The sequence below is a fragment of the Pristis pectinata genome, chromosome 4 (genome assembly GCF_009764475.1).
Source record: "Pristis pectinata isolate sPriPec2 chromosome 4, sPriPec2.1.pri, whole genome shotgun sequence".
Classification (NCBI taxonomy): domain Eukaryota; kingdom Metazoa; phylum Chordata; class Chondrichthyes; order Rhinopristiformes; family Pristidae; genus Pristis; species Pristis pectinata.
Genome location: NC_067408.1, coordinates 95,809,544 through 95,833,941, shown reverse-complemented (window position 1 = coordinate 95,833,941; position 24,398 = coordinate 95,809,544). Strand labels below are relative to the sequence as shown.

The 24,398-nt window shown below is 38.6% G+C and overlaps 1 protein-coding gene across 3 annotated transcripts in view; it reads left to right on the top strand.

The window, feature by feature from the left end:
* LOC127569346 (HMG box transcription factor BBX) overlaps positions 1–24,398 on the top strand; it is a 121,974-nt gene that overhangs the window by 88,899 nt on the left and 8,677 nt on the right. For all 3 annotated transcript variants that reach the window (XM_052013902.1, XM_052013904.1, XM_052013903.1), the window contains 6 exons: positions 4,938–5,177; positions 11,746–11,944; positions 14,117–14,184; positions 15,552–15,632; positions 16,826–17,588; positions 22,262–22,400. In XM_052013902.1, coding sequence (XP_051869862.1) covers positions 4,938–5,177; positions 11,746–11,944; positions 14,117–14,184; positions 15,552–15,632; positions 16,826–17,588; positions 22,262–22,400 — 1,490 coding nt within the window. The remainder of the gene's footprint in view (positions 1–4,937; positions 5,178–11,745; positions 11,945–14,116; positions 14,185–15,551; positions 15,633–16,825; positions 17,589–22,261; positions 22,401–24,398) is intronic.

Genomic DNA, 24,398 nt, shown 5'->3' with positions numbered 1-24,398 from the left:
ATAGCTGGGCTGAATCTATGTCTTCTGTAAGACTATTTCTTTTACAGTTTTAAATGTTTCTAATATCAATATGTCATTAAAATATTCAAAATGATATAATTGATTAAAAATTGTAAGTTGCTTAAGCCACTGAAATATTTACAAATCAATAAAATAATAAAAGAATTAAAGTAATTTAAATAAAAACACTTATCTTCTCCATTTTCCAGGCTGACAAGTCCCACTGAAATGTGTGAAATCTCTGACCGTACACCACATCTGACTCCCATAGAATTGGAATGGTACATTCCCTTGGGTAATGCTGGGAACCACATCAGGTCTGGGTTTCACTGATGAACTCCATGTGGAGCCCAGCAATGGATTGGAGCAACAAATGCAATAGCATCTGTGACTCAGGAGGTCCAGGAATTGTAGCAAGTTTGTCTACACCTTGCATGGGAACAGCTGAACATTGGTAGTTCTTTCAGCAATATTGGTCATGGCCAGCACTATTTGACCCACCAATTCCATTCTGTCCATGCTCTACAAGATTACCCCTCTGATACCAAGATATGAATGAAGTGGTGCACTTCTGCTCACAGTTTATGGTTCCCTACCTCCACCAATTACGAACCTCTGATAAATCAGTCCCCCTTACCATGCTGTGATGATATCTTGTTTAATATTTGATTAAGTGTTTAATTTGGGATCCCATAGTTAAACAGGTAATAAAGCTAATTCCTTCCATTCAGAATCATGTTTCTTTAAAGATATCAATCAGATTATTCAACCTGTTTCATATGCCTGTCTGCTGAAGGTGGAATCACTTTGCTCCATTCAGTTGTTGTTTTCCCACTTCCTGGGGATAATTTACCTTTTGCAAATATTAACCTCATCCCTTTTAAATACTTCTACAAATTATTTTTCCACCATTCTTTCTAGAGTGCAGTCCACAACCTAAAAATTACACCTACATACATAAAATATCCTAACTTCTCATTTGTTTCTTTTGATATATGTATCGGTCTAGTTGTTAAAAGCAACAGTAACTTATTAAAACACCTCTTGAATATTTGCAGCCTTCTGTATTCTTTTGGAAGGACTCCTAGTTTTTCCTGTATGTACTCATAATTAAAATCTTTCAACTGTGCTTTCTCCTTCTGCCCCTCTCCTTGACTCTGGCATTCTTAATAAAATGGACACGCTGGTGTTATTTCTCATGTAAGGAAGCCAGACTGTAGAAATACGAATAATATAAATCTTTGTATCAGTGAGATGTGCCACAGTTGCTCATTTTTTTCCATTTGAAGATTAGTATCCAACCCTGGGATTAGGTGCATTGCAAAATACTACCATAGTGTTTTGAGTTTTGCAGAAGTCATTCTGATCTATAATGTTGAAATTCTTCTAACTTCAGTTTTTCATGTTATTGACTTGGCTTTCATGAATAAAAAGGATTTGCATTCAATAGTAAGATGGCATCTTCAGGACAATCAGTATCTAAGTGCCCTGCTATAACTTTTATTATAATTTCTAATATTTTCCCTGTGACAGATGATAGACTTACTGCCCTGTAGTTTTCTGGTTTCTTTCTCCCTTTTTGAATAGGAATTACTTTTGGCTATTTCCAAATCCAATAGAACCTTCACCAATCTATGAAATTTTGGAAACTTAAAGCAAACATCTCAACTATCTAACCAGCAAATTCCTTTAAGACCCTAGAGCAATGTCAATCAAGACCAAGAGACTTGCCAGCCCACTGCTCCAGCAGTTTGCAGAAGTTTCACTACCTTGGTTATTATAATTTTCTTGAGTTCTTTGTTTTAATTCCTGTTTACAGCCATTTCCAGGATATCTTTGTATCCACTGTGGTGAAAACCATTGCAAAATACCTGCTTAATTTATCTAGGCACACTATCCACAGGGAACAACACTCTTTTCTGCTTAAAATATCAGTTGAAACTCTTACTGTGTTTATATTTCTGGCTAGTTTTTCGTACTTTAATTTTTATTTATTAATCTTTTAGTCATTCTTTGCTAATTTTTATACTGATTTTTATAGTCTGCCCTATCTTTTAACCTGCCACCCATCTTTGCACAATTATGGCATCAAACTTAAAGAAAATGCACATCTTTAACTTTTTTAATCAACCATGGATGGTGGGTCCTCCCCTTAGAATTTTTCATTTGCAATGGAATGTATCCTGTGTATTCTGAAAGATCCCCTTAAGGTCTGACACTAAATCTCCATGGACTAGTCCCTTAACTTACTTTGGAAGTTCACTTTAGGTAGCTCTGCTCCCATGCCCTCATAAATATCCTTATTTAAGTTTAGTACTCATTCTGGAACTGAATGTTAAAGTTATTATTGCTATCTAGGGGCACCTTCACTGTGAGGTCATTGAGTAATACTAACTTACTGTACAATATGAGGTATTGTGCAAACTGTGCTATGGTTGGCTCCAAAACATTCTGACTTAAAAACTATTCCAAAAACACTGTATAAGCTTCTAATCCAAGTTTCCTTTGCCCATCTGCTTTTTCTAACATCTTTGCAGATTAAAATCCCTCAAATACATCACTGTAACTTCCTGAAAAGCTTCCTTTACTTCTTCCTTTGTACCTTGTCCGATGGTTTAGTTGTTGTTAAGGGGTCCATACACTGCTCCCACAAGTGACTTGTCTTTATTATCTCTTGTCTCTAACAATCTGCTTCTATATCCTGGTTTCCTGAACTTGGTTCATCCTGCTCTATTGCAACCATTATTATTTAAAAGTGCCATTTGTCTATCTTTTCCCAGCCTATCCTTCCCAGATGTCACGTATCCATCAATAATATTCAGGTCTCAATCTGTCATCCTGCAGCTCTATCTCCAGATAGGCTGTCAGATCATACTTAATTTCTATTTGTATTTTCAATTCACCTGTTTTATTTTGAATGCTACATGCATTCAGCAATAGAGGCTATAGTCTGGTCTTTTCAATATTTTTGTAACCTCTAGCCTTGTATGCTGAATTACTCTTAGATTTGTGCTCTCTATTCCTTCCCTTCATAGCCTCTTTATCATTTTCAATATTAATACTTTCTCTCTAGCCATGTCTCAACTCTTTGATTTACCACATCTTTGCTACTTTGATCCCTAGTTCCACCAGTTAGTATAAAATCCTCTTCATTTTCCTAGTTGCACAGTTATGTTTCCAGTATGGTTTAGGTGTAGAGACCATCCCATTAGTACATCTCCCATGATCTCCATTACTGGTGCCTGTGCCCCATGAACCTAAACCCACTACTATCATGCCATGCATTCATTCATTTCAGATTGGAAATCTGAAGTAAAAACAGAAAATGCTGGAAATACTCAGCAGGTTAGACAATATCCATGGGGGAAAAGAAAACAGTTAACATTTCAGGTCTGAGACATTTCATCGAAACTCTGTCTGTGCAGGCTGCCTGACCTCCTGAGTGTTTCCAGCATTTTCTGTTTTAATTAATTTCTCTAATCTTATTTGCCATTTGCCAGTTTGTACATGGCTCAGCTAATAATTTCTGGATTATTATCTCTGAGCTTCTGCTTCTCAGTTTGGTGCTTTGCTCCCCATACTCTGCAGAACTTCTTTCTTGTTTGTCTAAGCCGTTGATCCCCACATGTACTGTGATGACTGGATCTTCCCCTTCCCACTATAAGTTCCTCTGCTGCCTGGAGCAGGATTTGGGATATCTCTCATTACTGCAGAGAACAGTCAATCCCCCTCATGATATTGCTGTACTAGCACTACATTCTTGTTTGCTCCCCTACTTGACTGGGTTTCATTACCACAGCATCACATGAATATCTGTCACAGACTGCAATAGTTCAAAAGCTAACTTTATGCTGTTTTTAAAGAACTCCAGAAGAAATCAAGAGTGAAGAGCACACTTCCTCATTTGTTGCCAGAGGAAACTGGGACTCAATAACCTTCAGCTATGCAGCTGGCATCAAATTCCTTTACTGAACTGCTCTTTGCCCCAAGTTAGATCACGACTTCACCACTTCCCACCCTAGTCTTGAAAACATCTTCATCGCAACTGCAAACAACCCACTCTCTTTTCTGCCTCCATTATGTCCTTTTACACCAAGCCACAATCAGCTGTGATAGATAATCTATTCCAGTTGTACTGCGGTCTGGAATAGTGGGGCATGCTTTTTACTTTGTGGCCTTTTTAAATTGTGAGAATATTATTCCCATCGCTGTGGCTCATAATTGTTAAGCTCAGAAAAAAATGGATTTAAAGGTATGTTATGTATTACTTGTGTTCTGGTACGTAACACCAAATGACATAAAAGATTGTATCACACTACCTCATGGCCACTGGTGGAGGGGTTAGGTGCCACTTGCCTTCTGATATGGAGTCTAATGCAGATACCTAATGGAAGCCTATAGGCATGGGTTGTGTTACACAAACACTGCTGATTTGTAAAAACCGTTCCCATAATCAGGAGTTGTCTTTTTCATTTTGGTGTTTCCAGAGGATCCACTTCAACTTGCCCTAGTAGAGCAGGCTATGGAATATGATTAAAATATATTAATGTAGCAAAATATTATTATTCCTATGACCATCAATATGCAGTAATATTTCATATTATATTGCATAGTGAGGAACATAGTTGACATTCTGTTTAAAATTATCAGCACATGTAAATAATTGCAATCACGTGCATGTACTTATAGTGAGAAGAGAATAATTTTGGGAAATTAATTATTTTATGTAAATAAAAAGAAACATATAACAGCTAATTTTGCTAAATCATTCAGGGTTACTCTTTAAAGTGAGATCTTTTTTGTTACGGTATATAACTTGGAAAATTGAAAATCTACAAATCTGGTTTCAGTTTGAAAGTGAAGATGTTTGCAGTGAAGATCATTTAATTTTCTTGTAAAATATATTAATATTCTCAGTTACATTATGCTTTCTACAGGATGCTTTGATGAGTACAGAGGGTCTTGAACATGAAGCGGATGAGACAGATGACGACTCTTCTGAACAGCGAGCTCGCAGGCCAATGAATGCATTTCTTCTGTTTTGCAAACGGCATCGCTCTCTGGTTCGACAACAACATCCTCGTCTAGACAACCGTGGTGCTACAAAAATCCTGGCAGACTGGTGGTCTGTTTTAGATCCGAAGGAAAAGCAGAAATACACTGACCTGGCTAAGGAGGTGAGCAGTACAGCAATGAAACCTGTGTGCTATGATCTTAATTCTGTGCGTAAGGCACGTGGCATTTGAATTGAGGTACTCCATATTAAAATTGCTGCACTTGAGGGAGAAGGTATATGCATTTTAATTGCATTATTTCTTCAATAATTGAAAATTGTCATTTCTCTTTATATCCCCAGTTAGATCCATTTGGAAAACTTACAGCAAATGCATATGTACAGTTATGTGCAGAAATCAGAGTGGTCTTGCTAACCCCACCCTCTATAAGCTTTGCTCTTTCGGTACCTTCTCAAGAGAGGCACTGAAATATATGGAGGGCAAAACTTGGAAATTTTGCTACCAGTTTTTGGACAAATAGCCCCAGAAAAGGTTAGGCTTCTCCATTCAAGTGAATTTTTAATAGCATAATGCATCCTAGTTACAGTGACAAATTAATGGTTGCTATTCACACAGTTTCCAGATTCCTTGAAAAAAATTGGAATTCTGATAACATAACTGTCATTTCAAAAGCTCTTAAAACTTCCTTGGCAATAGTATTTTTGATGAACTCTGATACTGTTATTCAGCACTGACCACAAAGTCCAGAGCAATGAGAAATGAATCAATGAATAAATGCTTGACGCGAGAACATGGGTTCAGGAGTAGGCCACCTGGGCCGTCAATCCTGCCCGCTATTCCATACAATCATGGCTGATCTACCCCAGGCCCCAACTCCTCACAGGCCTCAATTTCCCAGTCTTTCAACAATTGATCTACCTCCCCCTTAGACTCTCCATTGTTCCAGTTTCCTCAACCCTTTGGGATAGATAATTTCAGCCATTCAGCAGTGTCTGCGAGGAGAAATTTCTGTGCACCTCAACTTTAATGACCGCCCCCTTATCTTGTGTCTGTGTCCTCTTGTTCAAGACTCTTTGGCTTCAACATCTATCCTGTCATGCCCCTTAAGATCTTATGTTTCAATAAGATTATCCCTCATTCTTCTAAATTCCAAAGAATACTATCCAACATTTTTAGCTGTTCGTGCTAGGACAACTCTCTCATCCTAAGAATTAGCCAAGTGAATCTCTTCTGGACTGCTTCAAATGCACATCTATATTTTCTTAAATAAAGGAACCAAGACTATACACAGTATTCCAGGTGTGGCCTTGTCAATACCTGGTCCAATTCTAACAATATTTCTCTGTTTCTAAACGTCAGCGCCCTTGCAATAAATGCCACTCTGTCATTTCTCTTCCAAACCACCTGCAGCCCCTGACTGCTAACTTCTTGTGTTTCACACACCAGAACATCTAGATCCCTCTGCACATTTATTTGCAATCTCTCTCCATTTAGAGAATACTCTGCTTTTTGATTCCTCTCACCAAAGTACATGATCTCACACTTTCCTACATTAAACTCTTATTTGCTAAGTTTTTGCCCACTCACTCACTCTGTCTACAGCCTGTCTCTATCTTCAACACAGCATAGCCTCCCATCTATTCTCATATCATCAGCAATTTTGATATTGTATACGCTGCTCCCTCTGCTAAGTCACTAAACTAAATTGTAAATAATTGAGGGCCAAGAAATGATCCACGAGTTACTCTACTAGTTACATCTTTACAGCCTAAAAAAAATCATTTATTCCATCTCTGTGGTTTCTATGTGAAAACCAGTGTTCAATCCATGTTATATTTCCCAAATTTAGCCATGTAGATTTATAGAAAGAAAAACATGTTGCAAACAAGATTTTGTAATTCCACATAATGTCAGATATGTTCTGCTGAACATTACAATGAGAATAATTGAATTATCCAGTAGAAACTGGATGGGTGGACAGTTGAAATTGCATAGATTAGCTCCCAACACACAGCATTATAAGAGCTGGCTCATTTAAGTTATGGGAGTTGACCTGCTGAACTGAGGAACTTGCCAGGCTCATTCTTGGGGTCACACACAATCTGCTGGAGGAATTCAGTTGTTGCTCCAGATTCCAGCATCTGCAGTTTCTTGTGTCTTCATTCTTGGGGTCCATTTTTACATGTGTGTCAACTCCTGCTGATGTCATCAAGACCCGCTGATCAGTGGGACCTAGTAAGGAAGTCACAGTAAGCTTCCACCAAGTCAAATGAATGACTGAGAACATTAACATAAAGGATCAGGACAAGAATAAGCATTTAAAGTGAGGTTTGTTATCCATCTTCCTTGTGGTGTCTTGGATATATGTGTTGATGTATAAATAATTATTATTGTCAAATATAATCAAGAGATAAAGCTATGGATATGAAACAGAGAATAGGAATAAATGGGTTATTTTTGGGTTGGGGTGTCAATGACCATTGGTGTGCTGCAGCTATTGGTGCTGGGAGCCCCAGTGTTCACAATCTATGTCAATGATTTGGATGAGGAGATTAAGTGTATAATATCCAAGTTGGCTGATGAATCAAATCTAGATGGCAGTGTCGGCTGTAAAATGGATGCAGAGTGACAGGGTATCTTTTAAATGGTGAGTGGTTCAAAAAGAAGCATTGGTGTTCAGAGGGAACTAGGTATCTTTGTACACGAATCACTGAGAGTTAACGCATAGCTTCAACAACGAATTAGACAAATAAATGATACATTGGCCTTTGTTGAAAGAAGATGAGTTTGAGAGTGGAGATGTTTGGTTTCAATTATATAGGGGTCTGATTAGACTGCTTATAGAATATTGTATACAGGTCTCCCTACATTAGGAAGAATATGCAAGCAATGGCGAAGGTTTGACAAGATTGAGTCCTGGGATGGTGGATTTGTCAAGTGAGGGGAGACTTTGCAGACCAAGCCTGTACTCTCAAGAGTTCAGAAGAATGAGAGGTGATCTCTTTGAAACATGCAAAATACTTAGGGGGCATATCAGGGAGTTGATGTTTCCCAAGGGGGGTTCTTTAGAATCTGAAGACAATGTATTAAAATAAAGAGTCAGCCATTCAGGGCAGGGAAGAGAAGAAATTTCTTCACCTAGAGGGCTGTGAATCTTTAGAATTCTCTACCCAGCAGAGCTGCAGACACTCAGTTGCTGACTATATTTGAGACAGTGATTTTTTAGATATCAAAGGAATGAAGTATTCAGAAGGACCCATGCTAATCTCTGAGAAACACAACAGTATACCTGCCTATCATCTGAAACAGCTGTTCACCCCTATTCTGCATTTTGTCCCACAACCAGGTTAGAGAAGCAAAGTGGTTCTGAGGAGAAAGATCATCTACAATCTTTTTGAATGGGAGAGCAGGTATGAGGAGCCAAATGGCTCCTTTCTGCTCCTATTTCATATGCTTTTATGACTAAGATGAAAATGACTCAGGCTATTAGCATCTTCAATTTCATTTTTTTTAACTTTCTATATTATGCTGCTTGCTCCCACGTAGGTAGCTTTATTGACAATGAAACAATGAAATTGTTTAAGCGATAAAACAATCTTTGTCAGTCTATCCATAAAACTGAAGAAGAGGGTAAGGATTGTGCCAAGTGAAAACTGCTCCTTTCCATTTGGTTTACTGCATTCTAGTTGGTCTATACTGAATTTATAATAAACCTATCTCGGAATGTGAAGTGGTTTGTCATATTTTCACTATAACAACTGACCTCAGATAGGGATGCCAGCCATTTTTATTCCCTTATCAACTGGGAGTATAAAGCAACTAATAAAATGTGTGGTACTTGCTTTAATAAAACTTTGAAACCAATAGCAATATAAACTGTTAAGTTTGTGCAATTTTATTGTAGCTGGGTGTGTGATGCTTTATAATGACATGCACTATTAATTTGCATGCTGCTACTCATAGAATTGTGGAATGATGCAGCACAGAAAATGCCATTGGTTCCATTGTACCTTCACTAGTTTTTTGCTGGAGCAATCCAATTTGTCCCATTTGCTTTCTCTTTCCTTGTAGCTCTGTAACCATTTTCCTTTCAAGTATTCAGCTAATTTTCCTTTGAATGTTACTATTAGATCTGTTTGTACCACTTAAGATATTCCAAATCAGAACAATTCACCTTTGTGTCTTTGCATTGCCTTTGGTAGTTTGTGAGGATTGTTAAACAGGTGGTGAAACATAAGCCTGAAATAAGGTATTAAACTGTGATATCTAGAATCTCAAATTTCCTGGCACAGCAGAAAATACGTTGCAGGTCTTTGCGTCATACAGAAGGCAGGTAGACATTATTGAAATCATGAGGTAACTTCGATTCTTGAAACTGTGTTTGAAGTGATCACATATCCAAGAATTTCTGTTAACAGGAGTTGCGTGGTAGGTAATTGTTGCTAAATTTACAAGCTTCCATTTATTTACTGATGTGATGTGTGTTCATGCTCTCCAGGGAAGTGCTTGGAATGGGCTTTGTGGAAAATATTAAGGTGATTCCAAGATGACATGCTGGATGACTAATCCATCCTCTATCACAGGCAATATCATGCTCTTATGTGCTATATACTAGCTCCTATGTGCTATTGATGATTGGCTGATTGGTCGAGCTTCTTCATGTCACTGTATCTTTCCTGATACTTTTATTTTTACATAAAGTGTGCAGATATCTGCAACAGTGCCGTTCACAGTTAATGAAAGAATGCTGTGTTTCAAGTATGTGTGTCCTGGTGTTAAGGTGATTTATTTATTAGAGACCATTAATGAGACTGAAATGTTTATAAATGTTACAGTATCATTGCAAGTAATTATAACCAGCATAATCTCTGGGAATCCATTCTGCTAAAATATTTAGGTGGCGCAGGCATTTATAAATTTAAAGATTGCTCAATATATTTATAAAAGGCTGTTGGTGGATGTTACATTTCTAGGGATTTGTTTATTTTTTTTGATATCTACATGCAGCTATTTACTTACCTTAAGGCTGGATATCCTTGATTTTAGTTAAGATCATGCTTACATTTATAAATAGACTACAATTGATATCATAAGCAATTTATTAACAGTTTATTTTTGAAACCGGGAAACCATGGCACAATGACAAGTTCAAATGTTGATTTTGTTACCTCAGAAACCAATTTCAGTTTCCTGAATCTTGATGTTAATGCCGTGGCCCTATCACCATCTTAACCAATTTTAAGGATTTTGGGGTAGTGCAGCAGTCAAAGGCTGGCTAGTTGGTTGGTGGGTGGCCAGTGCAGGACAAGAGTGGTGATGGTGCAGGGAGGCAGAGAGAGATGGTGACCATTTGGAGGAGAGATCATTGGTGAGGTGGTACTGGGGGTGGGGGGGGGGGGGGGTGAAGGGGGGAACATGGGTTTAAAAGTTGTTTCTTTGCCCTTGAGAAAATAAGGCCAAGGGGTGACTTAATAGAGATCTTTAAAATTATGAAAGGTTTTGTTAGAGTGGATTCAGAGAGAATGTTTTTACTCGTATGGAATAGTATAACCAGAGGCCATCACAATTAGAGTGAGAGAAAGAGAGACCAAGAAATCTGAGAGGCAATTTTTAAAAATGGCTTCACCCAAAGAGTGGTGAGAATGTGGATCTCACTACCACAGTAAATAGTTGAAGTGAATAGTATGAATACATACAAGTGGATGCTAGACAATTGTGAGGAAGAAGAGATGGAGTTTATGCTGATAGATTTAGATGAGAAAAGATGGGTGATGGCTCAAGTGGAGGCATGGATTGTTTAAGCCAAATAATTCGGATTAATTTATCTAACTTATGAATTCAGTCTTCATTTGACACAGTGAAATATAGGAATACGTTTCCCTAATTGCAACAATTAAATAAAATGGTTTACTCTCCTTCCATTCTTCAGTTTTCATCCTAAGCATAGCACTGGGTCCACTAGATATTTTGCCCATATGATCATTGGTACTTGATCTTGGACAATGAGTGAGGGTGGGCTGATGGATCAGTGTGATTATGATTAAAGGTGATCCTTTTTAATGCTTTCAACCAATTTAGAAACTGTCACTGGTTAGAGAACAGAACCTGATCTTTTTTCGAAACTTGATAATAATATAGTGAATCATCATATGTTTACAAGTGAACCTAGTGAGAATAGGGTAATTATCCGTTACATCTTTTAATGTTGGATTGACAGACATATAGAAACCACAGTATGTATTCTGGGCCTTATTACAAGTGACCTAAGTGTGTAAGAGTGGCAAGTTCACTCAACATATTGTAAACTTCTTAAAACAGACTATATGCAATTTGTGTTGTTACGAACTATATAAGGAGCATAGGAACCAGGATACCTCCCTCTTAAGCTTGTCAACACAGTACATTCTACTACTTAAATGCTCACTTAACTCCTCTAGAGAGCATATTAAATTGCTGCAAATACAATCAAAATTATGTTTACTGAAATGAAAATGTAAATGCTTGAATTGTTCAGTAAGTCTGGCTGCATTTGTAGGGAAAGAAGCAGACTTGCAGATCAACAACCATTTCATTTCTATGCTTTTTGAAACTTGTGTATAAATTCTGTCACATTAATTATTTAGGATTATTTTCTGTTTATAGGATAATTGATTGTGTCAGCAAGCTAGTGGTGGGTTTAATAAAGTATTGGATTGTTCCTATCAATGATTGTGCTGTTGCTTTTTCTCAGTATAAGGATGCTTTTCTAAAAGCCAACCCTGGTTACAAGTGGTGTCCAACAACAAACAAACCACTGAAGAGTCCATCACCAACTGTCACAACAAGGAAGAAGCTTTGGACATTTCCAACAGAACCAACAAAGGACTTTCCCATCATCAAAAGGGTGGTAAAGACTGAGGAAATGCCACAAATCAATTTTGCCATGGCAGGTAGATAATCTCATTGATGGTTCAAAGGCATTTATCATTATTTTAGGGCTTAACAAGTTGGAAATGATCATTTTAACATAACAGTCCCATTTAGGGTTATTTTCTATCTAGCTGTTGTTCCTCTTCCCTTCAGTGTGCCCTGATCCTTGATTAGAGTCCAATCATCTTTTATAGCATCCCACTCCCAAATATGATTATGATGTGGGCTTGTGCTCCATTCAGTTTTCCCGAGTTTATACCAACTTAACCTGATCTCGATATTGACAAGGCCCCAACAGAGATGTAGAATTGGCATCTGCAACTCACAGGTTCAATGGAAGTCTATTCAGAGAGTACCTGGAGTGAGATAAGCAGAATTACATTTCAACCATGAAGCTTATTCCACCAAATTTAAATGCAAGTTGGATTTCTTAGCCTTTTTATGAACAATCCAGATGGTGGTACTTGTTACAGATGCAAAGTTACTTTAAAATCACTGCATCCCAAATTCTGTAGCTCCCTTGTTATCTGTGAGCTAAACCATAATCAACCTTGAGTAATAATTTATTTAAATCTGGATCATTATTAAAAGTTAGAATTCCTGCTGACTCAAAATTGGCTCAAGCAATCATTTAAAGAATTCAACATAATTTGCATCCACATTTTATCAACACATTCTACATTTCATTAAATATCATTAAAGCTCATTGTTCCCAGTTTTCCTTCACTACTCTGATAAATTCTTGTCTTTTTTATGAGGTGTTGATCTAGAAATAATTGATTGTTGGACAGTTACTGGAGAATGTTCTTTGTCAAACTGAAAATCAGTTTTGTGACATGCACATAATGTTGAAGCCAATTTTAAAAAAGGGGTGGAGAAGGAATAAAAACTGAATTCAGATGTTTGCTTTGGCACCTCGACTAGAATTCTGTTGTGTAGCTTAGGACTTAATGCCCTACAGAATAGAACTTTATGTGAAAACTAGTGGCTAATTGCAATCAGCAACTCTGCACTTAACATGCACAGTGGGAGATTGTGGTGTGGTTCCCTATGCATACGCAGGGAGGCCGTTGGGAACACAGCAGTGACATTAATTGGCATGCAATGTATGGCTGATATTGTGATTGAAATATTCTAGAACACAAAGATGCTTAAGAAACCATGCAGTTTCAAATACAAGGGTAGACCTTAATCAGAAAGTGAAGATCTACTCCAGTGTAACTCAAAAGGACAAACCCCCCCTCCCCCTCCCCAGCTGTTGTCGGAGGGTCTGACAGTGAGGGGATGATATCGCTAATGGTTTCATGTACATGCGGATTACAGTTAAGGCCTTTTTGGTTCTTAATGGGGAGTCGTGATGATGACTTGCCCATTTTCAACAGAACATTGTCCCAACAGCTGTCTGAGGAACATTGTGCTTGTTTCCATCATCTATCGGGCATAAAAGAGCACATTTACCCAAAGCATTTCCACCACAATATAACTGCATCTTTGGGTGTGGCTTTTTTAACCCCCACCCCCCCATTCTTTTCTGGCAATGATATGACTAGTCTTGCAGGCACGGTAGTGTTGCGGTTAGCATAATGCTATTACAGCGCCAGCAACCCGGGTTCAATTCCCGTCGCTGTCTGTAAGGAGTTTGAACATTCTCCCCGTGACTACGTGGGTTTCCTCCAGGTGCTCCGGTTTCCTCCCACATTCCAAAGACTTACGGTTTAGGAAGTCGTGGGCATGCTATGTTGGCGCCGGAAGAGTGGCGACACTTGCGGGCTGCCCCCAGAACACTCTACGCAAAAGATGCATTTCACTGTGTTTCGATGTACACGTGACCAATAAAGATACCTATCTGCATCATCTCTTTTACTACAAAACAGTGCCTGCACTGCAGGTTTCTATTTGTATTTTTGAAACATTCATATATTTCTTAAAAGAATGATGGGATGAAAATGTATATAGCTCAGAATCCAGACCTTCAGTCCATTTACCCACTGAGCAGTCAGGAAAATATTTGTTCAAGGTAGTATATTGTAACAATACAACAATAATTTTTTGTTTACTAGGTGACAGTATGGAGATGAACTTGTAGCTGTTAATTGGGTAACAGTTAATTGTTTAAATTATAGTTATTTTTGATAGTGTCATGGGATTATTTCAGGAATGACTAATGCATACATATATTTCATTACTGATAGATCCCACTCAAATGGGAGGACTCAGCATGCTGCTCTTAGCAGGAGAACATGCCTTAACAGCCAAGGAGGTAAGTTGACAGGATGAACTTGGGCATAAATTGCTTTCAGAACTTGAGCTAGTTTAATAAGGTTGCTGCACTTAAATGTGCATTGCTGCTGTGTTCCTTGCTTTGTTAGTTTTGCTTTATACCCCACAACTTAAAAGACAATGAAAATAAGCAAAGTTGTTAGTAATCTTGAAAGGAAAGCTTGTCTTGTGGTGGCAGAAGAATAGTTTTTATTACAGCTTAACTCAATGAGCAAATTATCATCTTGATAATAAACTGGTTGCCGTCATTTCTTGTAAATTGTACAGTATTTTGCGACGGTCATCTGCATTCCTGATTCCTGTTGCAGATCCATTATATTGAAATATGGTCATTTTGTTGAAATCACGCACTATTTATCATTTCACATAACACAGGATATTGCTCTTCTCTGGGGAATGATTAACATTTTTTCACTTTAAGAAACACTCTCTGTTCTCATTTACTTATTTCCTATTCCACCACATACAAGGCCTTTAGTGTTTTTTGTCTTACTACAGGTAGCAGATCTATTGTCACATATTAGAAATGCTCATTAGTGTTTTATGTATGTTACATTCAAATACTTTTTATATATAAAACTGCAAAGATTTTATGGATTTTTTCAAGTTTAATTGACAATTTAAATATCCCAATGCCTGGGATTTGTGACCAGTCAAAAATGGTGCTTGACTCTACGTGTATCCTTCAACTGGATTATCCTCAGAAAAAGGGCAATATATATATTTTCCACTAAAGATGACCTGCTACCAGCCAACACAATGTTCATTGATTTAGGCAAAATTGCGGATACCAGTGTGGAATGGCCTTTGTGTCGATTGTGCCAGATTGCAATAGTCATGTTCCGTTGTTGTACAAACAGTTATTTCTGCAGATGAAGCTTTTCTACATTGGTGTCAGACATTCTTCACTATCTTAAGTTAGAGAGAGCTCTCCCCACCTTTCAGTTATATTAGATGATGGGTGTCTTTTTTTCTGATAATTCATGTATAACTTAGTGTTGGCACTCATTTTCTGTTTTGTATTGTACAGAGAATGTATTAAGCTTGTGTAATCACCTTTAACTGGATGTCATGTGTTAAATAGGAACATTTGACTACTTACAATCTTCCATGCAGAACTGGGAAGTCACTGTTAAAGTAGCTGACAATAACTCTACCCTTAATGAAGGGTTCTTACTGACAATATTCAATATTTAGCATGGATTTAGTCAGAACTAATGTTCAAGTACTCATAACAAAAAATACATTTTACATTGGTCTCAATTCTTTCTTCCCAGCCCCAGAAATGTAATTATTATAATAAAGGATATGACAGTTAATCTGAAAGTCATTTCTTTCTTCATGCAGATTTCCTCCAGTACAGCACAGCCAGGGGTTCCTGACTCGACAAAGCAGTGTGGGAATTCAGCATTGTTTCAGTTAGCAGAGGTATGTCATCTGAAATTGGAATAATACTTAATTCAATAAATGTCCCAGTACTTCTACAAGCTACTGCTGGAGTTGTTTGCTCTGGCCACTGGAATGATGAGTTTATAGTGAATAAAACAACTTGTTAAATAGTTCTACAGAAAAATAAAACAGAACTGTCAGTATATAAACCTCCCAGCCTTGAGGCTTATCAGCTGCATAGGTCAAGTGAGAACATGCATGTGTTCTTGATGACAAGGACAGTCAAACACTCTTGACTGTACAAAAGCAAATTTAAATAAAATCACAGTACTTTGCAATCAGTGGTATGTTGGATTGCTTTGAAATGTATTAAATTCGTCTATCAAAGTCAAGTAAACTTGATGCATTTTAAACAGTCAATACTTTTTTCCCTGGTACTTGCCGACTTAAAGTGTGTTAGAATATATAGAGTATAATAAGGCATCAGATTTCATCACCTGCGGATGACATCTTGTGACCTCACTCATCTGTGATCACAAGGGCTTGAGATGTGTTTAGTCCAACCTCAGCCAAATGATAGGATAAAGACCCTGTTCTTCGTCCTGTTCAGAATTTAAATAGGTATTTCACTTGATAATGACTCCGGCAATTAATTATTTTTCCTGTTACAGTGAACCACACGTTTCAGAGCTCCGTCCCATATCCTCCAAGTTCAGGAAGATGCCATTTGACATTTGGCCATGAGTTGTTTAAACTTAAATTTTATAGTTCCAGTGGTGCTAATAAAATACACTGCTGTTACCATGGTGTTAACTAGAAATACTGGCAGCCTCTTTGCTGTTTGTTTACAAATAGCTTTGCCAACCTTCCAGGATTATGGTGTCTCCATAAATTAATGATTAATCCATCAGACAGTGAACAATCAGGAGAGGAGGAGGGGTGGGGAGGGTGGTTCTGGGGGGAATAAAAGTCATATTTGCACTCAAATTTGTATCTTTTCTATTTTGAATATTTTTATTTATTAGGTTTTATAATAAGCAATTTGAATAAAAGCTATTTTGTTAGCTAGGACAAGTGGAAATTTGATGAAAATGCTAAGAATATAGCCAACAGAGTTGACAGTTTTAATCACATGCTATCCTCCATTATCTAAAAGAGGAATTGAAAGATTTGCTTATTCTAGTATGTTCTTCTGAAAATTCTGTTTAATTGCACTGTGTTATTTGCTTCAGATGTGTTCGGACCGGTTGGTAACAGAAGGAGTGAAGACTGAGTCTTCTACAGTTATCTTGGAAGATGGACATAAGCCTGAGGTCCCCACTGTTAATTCTGCAATAGGTACAAAGAATGACTTTGATACTAAACCAAGGCAGTGGATTGCTAATGAAAAACCATTGTCTTTGCTAACTGACAATTCTATGACAAGTCTTAACAAAGGTGAAAAAATTAAGAAGAAGAAGAAGAAAAAAGTTAAACTTGAATCTACCAAAGTTGATAAACAGACATTTAAAAAAAGTGGAAAGAAACGGAAATCATCAGAGTCTGACATAGATAGCTTAATGTACACTATAGATGCTGTGGCTAAAGGTGACTGGGGCACTGAAAAGCCTTCAGGAAGTCCAGTAAAAAGTGGACGATGCTCAGCAAAGTCAACTGAAAATCAGTTACACTCTGTCTCCAGCCCACCAAAGAAAAAGATTAAACCAAAATCAATAAAATTACCTGCTGAGAAGGTTTCAGAACTCAACAAACACTCAAAGGTTTCTGATACTGAGAAGATTACCACCAGCCCCATCAAAACTGAAACGTTTCCTGTAACTGATCAACTACTTTCCCATAATGCACTAAGCGAAGTGAAAGGTGAAAACAAGGAAATCAATAAAAAAACAGAAGCTTCTGGGTCCAGAAAATCAGAACGAGCGTGTAAAGGTGCCCTTTATAAGACCTTAGTGTCAGAAGGCATGTTGACATCTTTACGGGCTAACGTTGACAGAGGTAAGTGAAGAGGTTCCAAACCATAGTTTTCTGGTGCAATTTTTAGGGTTCTTGCATTACACCATGAAAGTATGTGTACGTTTGATGGTCATAGTTTTCTTACAGGACTTTGCATCTTGAAACTCAAAAGAGTAAGGATGTAGAATTAAAAGAACTAAAATAACAAAACTGTGGAGATCTTCTGGGTTAGCAGTATATGCTGGATTTCGCCTACTTTCAATGCAGCAATCCGTCATTGCATTAAGTGCTTAACTAATTCTAGTCCACTGCAAAATGCCATAAGGTTGATGGAAAGACATTGGAAACAGCACTAGGGTAATTTGCCCCCTGAAAGATGCATTGAAATGGTTGCATCAAGACCACACTGTTGAATTCAATCTCTGACAACTTCCTATGCATCAGACTGAAAAGGGTGTCAGCCCTGAATGACATATTCCCCATGGTGGGGGAACACCAGCAATGTATACTGTAGCTGCCATGGAGGAATGAAGTACCACAAGGAAGGGAGACAGATCCCAGATACACTCAAAGTGATTTGAAAGGCCTAGTCGATGAGTTACATGACAGGCTGGAGATCCTGTGCACCAGAGAGGGCCAGGAGATCTGCCAAGGCTGCCATTAGAAGAGCCTAGCAGGAGGTGACTCCAGTTGTCTCTTCCGGGTATGAGAATCCCCACTTAATAGAGCAACACAGATATATCAGGATGAGCTGCAAACCACTGAAAACTGAGATTCAATTACTTCAATTGTTTATTCAGGGTGAACCTGTAAAGCATCTGAAGGATTATTATGTGTCAGCTAAATACCTTGCCTGATTACCATGTTGGTGGTAATGATTGGAGTGTAGAGGTCACTTGCTTTGCATTGGGCCTACAAAACGCAGCTCTTTACAAGGGTGTCTCTCACATCCCACGTGGATAGTATCTGCCATCTCTGCTTATCTGAGAGATGAAGCTGTGGATGCCAAGCGAATATCCCCTTCCTCCCGCTTTTCTTAATCCTGCCTAAACATTGAAGGAGTGTAAACCTTTACCTGTTGATGAAAATTCTTAATGGGAGCCCTAATGGGCCCAAGTGTAGTCAATGGCTGCCTGCCAGTAATAGTGGCAAATCCCAGTGCATTGAATGCCATCTGGTTCTCAATAAAATCAAAGCAGATGAAAGCACCTCTCTGCTCACTGAGCAGCAAATTGGGAGACTTACAGAGATCTGTCATAGACCCTTGTATAGATCCTGTGGCCAGGAGGGTGAGGCTCATCGTGATCTTGGCCTCCATGAGAGAGCAGTTGAGGTGCAAACAAATGTGGCAAAGGTCTTCCTTTGCAACATTTCACACGCCCTTGGAAAACCCGAGCCACAAGTACATTGTTTGTCAGAGAGGCCCAGGTAGGATGCGGTGTCCCTGAAGATTTTGGGAGTAGGCGCTTCCCAGATGGCAATTCTTTGTCCCCCGCTTCAAGGTCTCCAACCAAATCTGCATGGCCATTTATGGCTATAAAGCTACCTCCGGTAATGGAGTGATGCCAGTGTTGTCACTGCATCTGTTGAATAAGCATCTCAGCAGTTAAATGCTGGGTAAAACACTTACTATTATTTTAATACACTCTGTGGTCTTTGGAAGGTGTTTGAGCAGCCTGCATCAGTTCTGAAGCTGTCCAGTCAGTTCTCCCAATGTCAGCAAAGTGTTCCTTTAAATACCACAAAAAATAACAAACAAGCACATTGTGCTCCTAATTGTACAGAGACTGTTCCAGATGGTTGTAGGTTGTAACTTTGAACTCCAGTTCATGTTGATGTTATTGAAAATGGATGTTACTGGAATGGTGGCATGTCAGATGAGTATCTGACACTGAGAAACCATCAAATGCACTAGCATGCATTGCACACAGAAGTGAGGGGCACTATTTCGCCCAGAAATGGTACGTGATTAATGCCTAAAAAGCAGGTGTTAATCATTTCAATATCTTAAAATCTTAAGTGTTTTCTGTATATATTTTGATCAATAAATGTAGTTCAGCTTAGTGAGTGCCACTTGTAAACTGATAGTTTTATACCTCAACAGTCATTCTGCAATATCCAACCCTCAGCCATAGTTAGGCTTGTGGAAATCAATTCCTATTTCTTAACAAATTTGGGATTTATACTTATTTGATTTTAATGGATCAGAAATTTCAGGATTGCTCAAAATTAGGAAGGTAGGGCAAACAATTTATCAGGAACATAACATTACATAGTTGCATTTCAACACATAAAAATGTAAGTATGCGTGAATCAACAATATAAATGTTATCTCCTTTAAATCATTGTGCTTGTTTGGCAACAGCATTAAATTCATAAGAAAAAAGACTTGATGGATACAAATAAAAGCTCAGGCTTTCTGTTCAATTTGAATGGGTTGTCTGATGGTTTCTGTTTAAATGAATTTCAATTATTAATGCTGAAAATATATTTTCATCACTCAGAGCCTAGGGTGAAATCAATTTAGAAATTGCATCATGCCAAGCCTAGCCACAACGCAAAAAGTTGCAGTTCACCTTGAGCCAATGTAGATTTTACACTGTACCATTCACAGATGAACTCTTCCTTCCCTAATCCACCCCGCCCAGACTCTTGTCCTTCCTTTTGCCTCCTCTCAGTTCAGCCTAGAATTCTTGTTTAATCATCCCCATCCCTGCTTTCCAACCCATGCCTCACACCCCAGCCCGATTGAGATGCCGTTACTTTCCCTTTTCACTCAGTTCAACCTGACAAAAATTCACTTGTTTCATAATTATTTTGATCCTAATGTTGCTTCTTCAAAAAGCTATATAAACTGGAACTTAATTCACTAGAACTCCCAAATTTTCATTCACGTCGTTGATGACTAATTTAGGTCACAGGGAAATTCAATAGAATTAAAGTTTGTTGTCCATAGGTGGCAGCATTGCAAAGATTTCCATAGTAATGGTTTCTGTGCAAAAATTAGTTTATAAGGGCTCTGTGGAACATTGATGTACTGTGGCTGTATTAGGCTCTGTCCTGGAATCTGTTAATGATTCAGAAGTGGTGACGTTATCTTTGAAATATATCAACCAAGGAAATTTAGTTTCAACTAGGGCACTCAACAGAGGAATAACCAGAAAGTGGAGAACAAAGAAAAATACTGCCAGCTCTGCCTTTCGTGATAACTATCCACTAGTCAGCAGCCTTGAGTGTATGCAAATGCTGAATAAGGGTTTAATCAGATTCCACTGTGGTTGAATAGCCTATTGGAACTTGCTGTCGCATCAGTACGATTACTCTGTGGCTTTGAAAGGAAAGAAATATTGGAGCAAGATGAAAATAGTAATGTTGTGAACAATTTGGATGCCATACCATATGCACAAATTTGTCCTGGTAAATAATTCAGTAAATATTCTTTACTATTTAGATTGCCAAAATAATTTACTTTTTGGAGGCTGGAGCCAACATTTGGAAGATAGAAAACACTCCTTTAAACACCCTCTCACCTGGATCCACCTACCACCCACCAGATCTTGCTCCAGCCCTTCCCCCCCACCTTTTGATACTGGCTGTCTCCCCTCTTTCCAGTCCTGATGAAGGGTCTCAACCCGAAACGTCAACTGTCTATTTCTCTCCACAGATGCTGCCTGTCCTGCTGAGTTCCTCCAGCTCCTTTGTGTGTTGCTCATTTTAAGATCACCTAAGTTTTTGCTTAAAAGTTCCCAAATGATCTTGTACAGCTTCCTTTGCTTGATAATGCCCCTGTGAATATGTTTGGGATGTTTTACTCCTTTACAAGTGGCATACATATAAATAAAAGGTCTCTGAGTCTAAAGGTTATGGGTTCAAGGACTATTCTAGACAACAAGCACAGTATCTAGATATTCATAATACTGAGGGATTTGTTTCCTTTGTTCCAAAAAAAAACTCCTGTCTAGTCAGCCTTTCCTCGTAGCTGCAGTTCTCCTGGCAATATACTTGTGAACCTCCTCTCAGCCCTATCAAGGGCTTTAACATCCTTCCTGCAGAAATGCACAAAAGAGGTCTGTCTTCACCTCTGGTGATACCTTAGGTAACCCGACATTAGGACAATTGGCAGAACACAACGTGCCTACTTAAACACATTGTCATCATCATGCAGGAATTGAACGTACCAGCTTTAATAATTCATCTTGTGTAACTGGGGGGAGAAAAAACAAAAAATCCATTTGTATAGGGGCGCATTTTGTCCATCATGCTTTGGTCTGTGCTGGCTTGGCAGCTGCAGTTACTGGCAATTACTGTGATTCGTGTGGTTAGCTATTATTACACCAGCATTTTGCTCGAATGAGCACTGCAGATCTTGGACCAAACTATATAAGTTCAGGTCAAAAATGCAAAGGAATAGATGTAATTGATGTTTCCCATTGAATATATTATTGCTAATGAAATGTCAAACTAATTTACTGGTTGGAATATTTATATTCAAATTCCTAACCTTATAATTCCCTGTACTTCAGCTGTCAGTTACATAAAAAAAACCTTAGATGTTGGCCTCAATGAGATTTAAGCTAGATCTATAATGAACATAAACATTGGGTTTTGAAGGAACCAGAGTAACATGGGAATGACTTTCTATCAGTTAACATTGTGGATATGGTTGTAATTTCCACATCTTCACTGGTACAGAAATATATTTATAATGCTTTCAGGCAAGAAAGCTTCAGGGAAAGGGGGTTCCTCTGATCATGAAGGATGTTGGAAAGAGGAAGATTGGTCATTTTCAAATGTTGGGAGCAGTGGAACCAAAAAGTTGAAGAAATTGAAACAGAAAGATGAATCGGCTCTTGGGTAAGAAACCAATTTTCTTCTCCACTACTATTAGGGAATTAACCTGGCAGCCTGCCTGCCATTCACTCACATTCAGCATATGGATTTTTGTGCTGAGCAATTGCTTGTATCTAATTTGTAAGTAATAATGTTATGAAGCGAGCATTGCTGGAATTTGATTTTCAGTGGGTCTTGAAAAAAGTGACATTGTGGCACTATCAATCTCTGTTCGGTTGCTTGTAGCTCAAACTTGTATCTCTTTTTATGTGATATTTAGCTACAAGATTGAAGGTCAACTGTTAGAAAATAGTTCTTTCTTTTGTCAGATGACCCTCCATCTAGAATGTGTCAAAGTATGTCTACCATAACTTATTTTGCTATCAGAGCTTGGCTTAGGGTTAGAAAAATTCTTGTAGTGTTTTATTATGTTTTACTATTGCCAGTAACTTCTCTAAATGTATTTCCTTATTATTTTCATATTGTCATTAATAGTTTTAATAATCCAGTATCTGTAAACTATGGCTTTGTCAAAGGCAGGTCCTGCCTTACGAGCCTGATTGAATTTTTTGAGGATGTGACTAAACACATCAGTGAAGGGAGAGCAGTAGATGTAGTGTATATGGATTTCAGCAAGGCGTTTGATAAGGTACCCCATGCAAGGCTTATTGAGAAAGTAAGGAGGCATGGGATCCAAGGGGACATTGCAGTGTGGATCCAGAACTGGCTGGCCCACAGAAGGCAAAGAGTGGTTGTTGAAGGGTCATATTCTGTGTGGAGGTCGGTGACCAGTGGTGTACCCTAGGGATCTGTACTGGGACCCTTGCTCTTTGTGATTTTTATAAATGACCTGGATGAGGAAGTGGAGGGGTGGGTTAGTAAGTTTACAGATGACACAAAGGTTAGGGGTGTTGTGGATAGTTTGGAGGGCTGTTAGAGGTTACAGAGGGACAGAGATAGGATGCAAAGTTGGGCTGAGAAGTGGCAGATGCAGTGCAACCCAGATAAGTGTGAAGTGGTTCATTTTGGTAGGTCAAATATGATGGCAGAATATAGTCTTAATGGTAGGACTCTTGGCAGTGTGGAGGATCAGAGGGATCTTGGGGTCCAAGTCCATAGGACGTTCAAAGCGGCTGCGCAGGTTGACTCTGTGGTTAAGAAGGGATATGGTGTATTGTTCTTCATCAATCGGGGAATTGAATTTAGGAGCCAAGAGGTATTGTTGCAGCTATATAGGTCCCTGGTCAGACCCCACTTGGAGTACTTTGCTCAGTTCTGGTCACCTCACTACAGGAAGGATGTGGAAGCCATAGAAAGGGTGCAGAGGAGATTTACAAGGATGCTGCCTGGAATGCAGAGCATGCCTTATGAAAGTAGGTTGAGGGAACTCGGCCTTTTCTCCTTGGAGCGACGGAGGTTGAGGGGGGACCTGATAGAGGTATATAAGATGATGAGAGATATTGATTGGGTAAGTAGTCAGAGGCTTTTCCCCAGGGCTGAGGTGGTGGCCACAAGAGGACATAGGTTTAAGCTGCTGGGGAGTAGGTAGAGAGGAGATGTCAGGGGTAAGTTTTTTACTCAGAGAGTGGTGAGTGCATGGAATGGGCTGCCGGCAATGGTGGTGGAGGCGGATACGATAGTGTCTTTTAAGAGACTGTTGGATAGATACATGGAGCTGAGAAAAATAGAGGGCCATGGGTAAGCCTAGTAATTTCTAGGGTAGGGACATGTTCGGCACAGCTTTGTGGGCTGAAGGGCCTGAAATGTGCTGTAGTTTTTCTATGTTTCTATAATTATTGTGTGTAACTTAGCAAAGAGAGACTGGTGAAAGCATCCCATTTTGCTAATCGGATTTGTCCTCAGCTAAACAGCTATGGCAAAGCAGCAAAGTCGGTATGACGGGACACACTACCATTTAAGTGCATTATGGATCATGCATTGAGTAAGGTAAATAGTCCACAAAAAAGAGTCCAACAGAACTCCATTGTTACCTGGAACTCTTTCACTTGGAGAAACTTCACT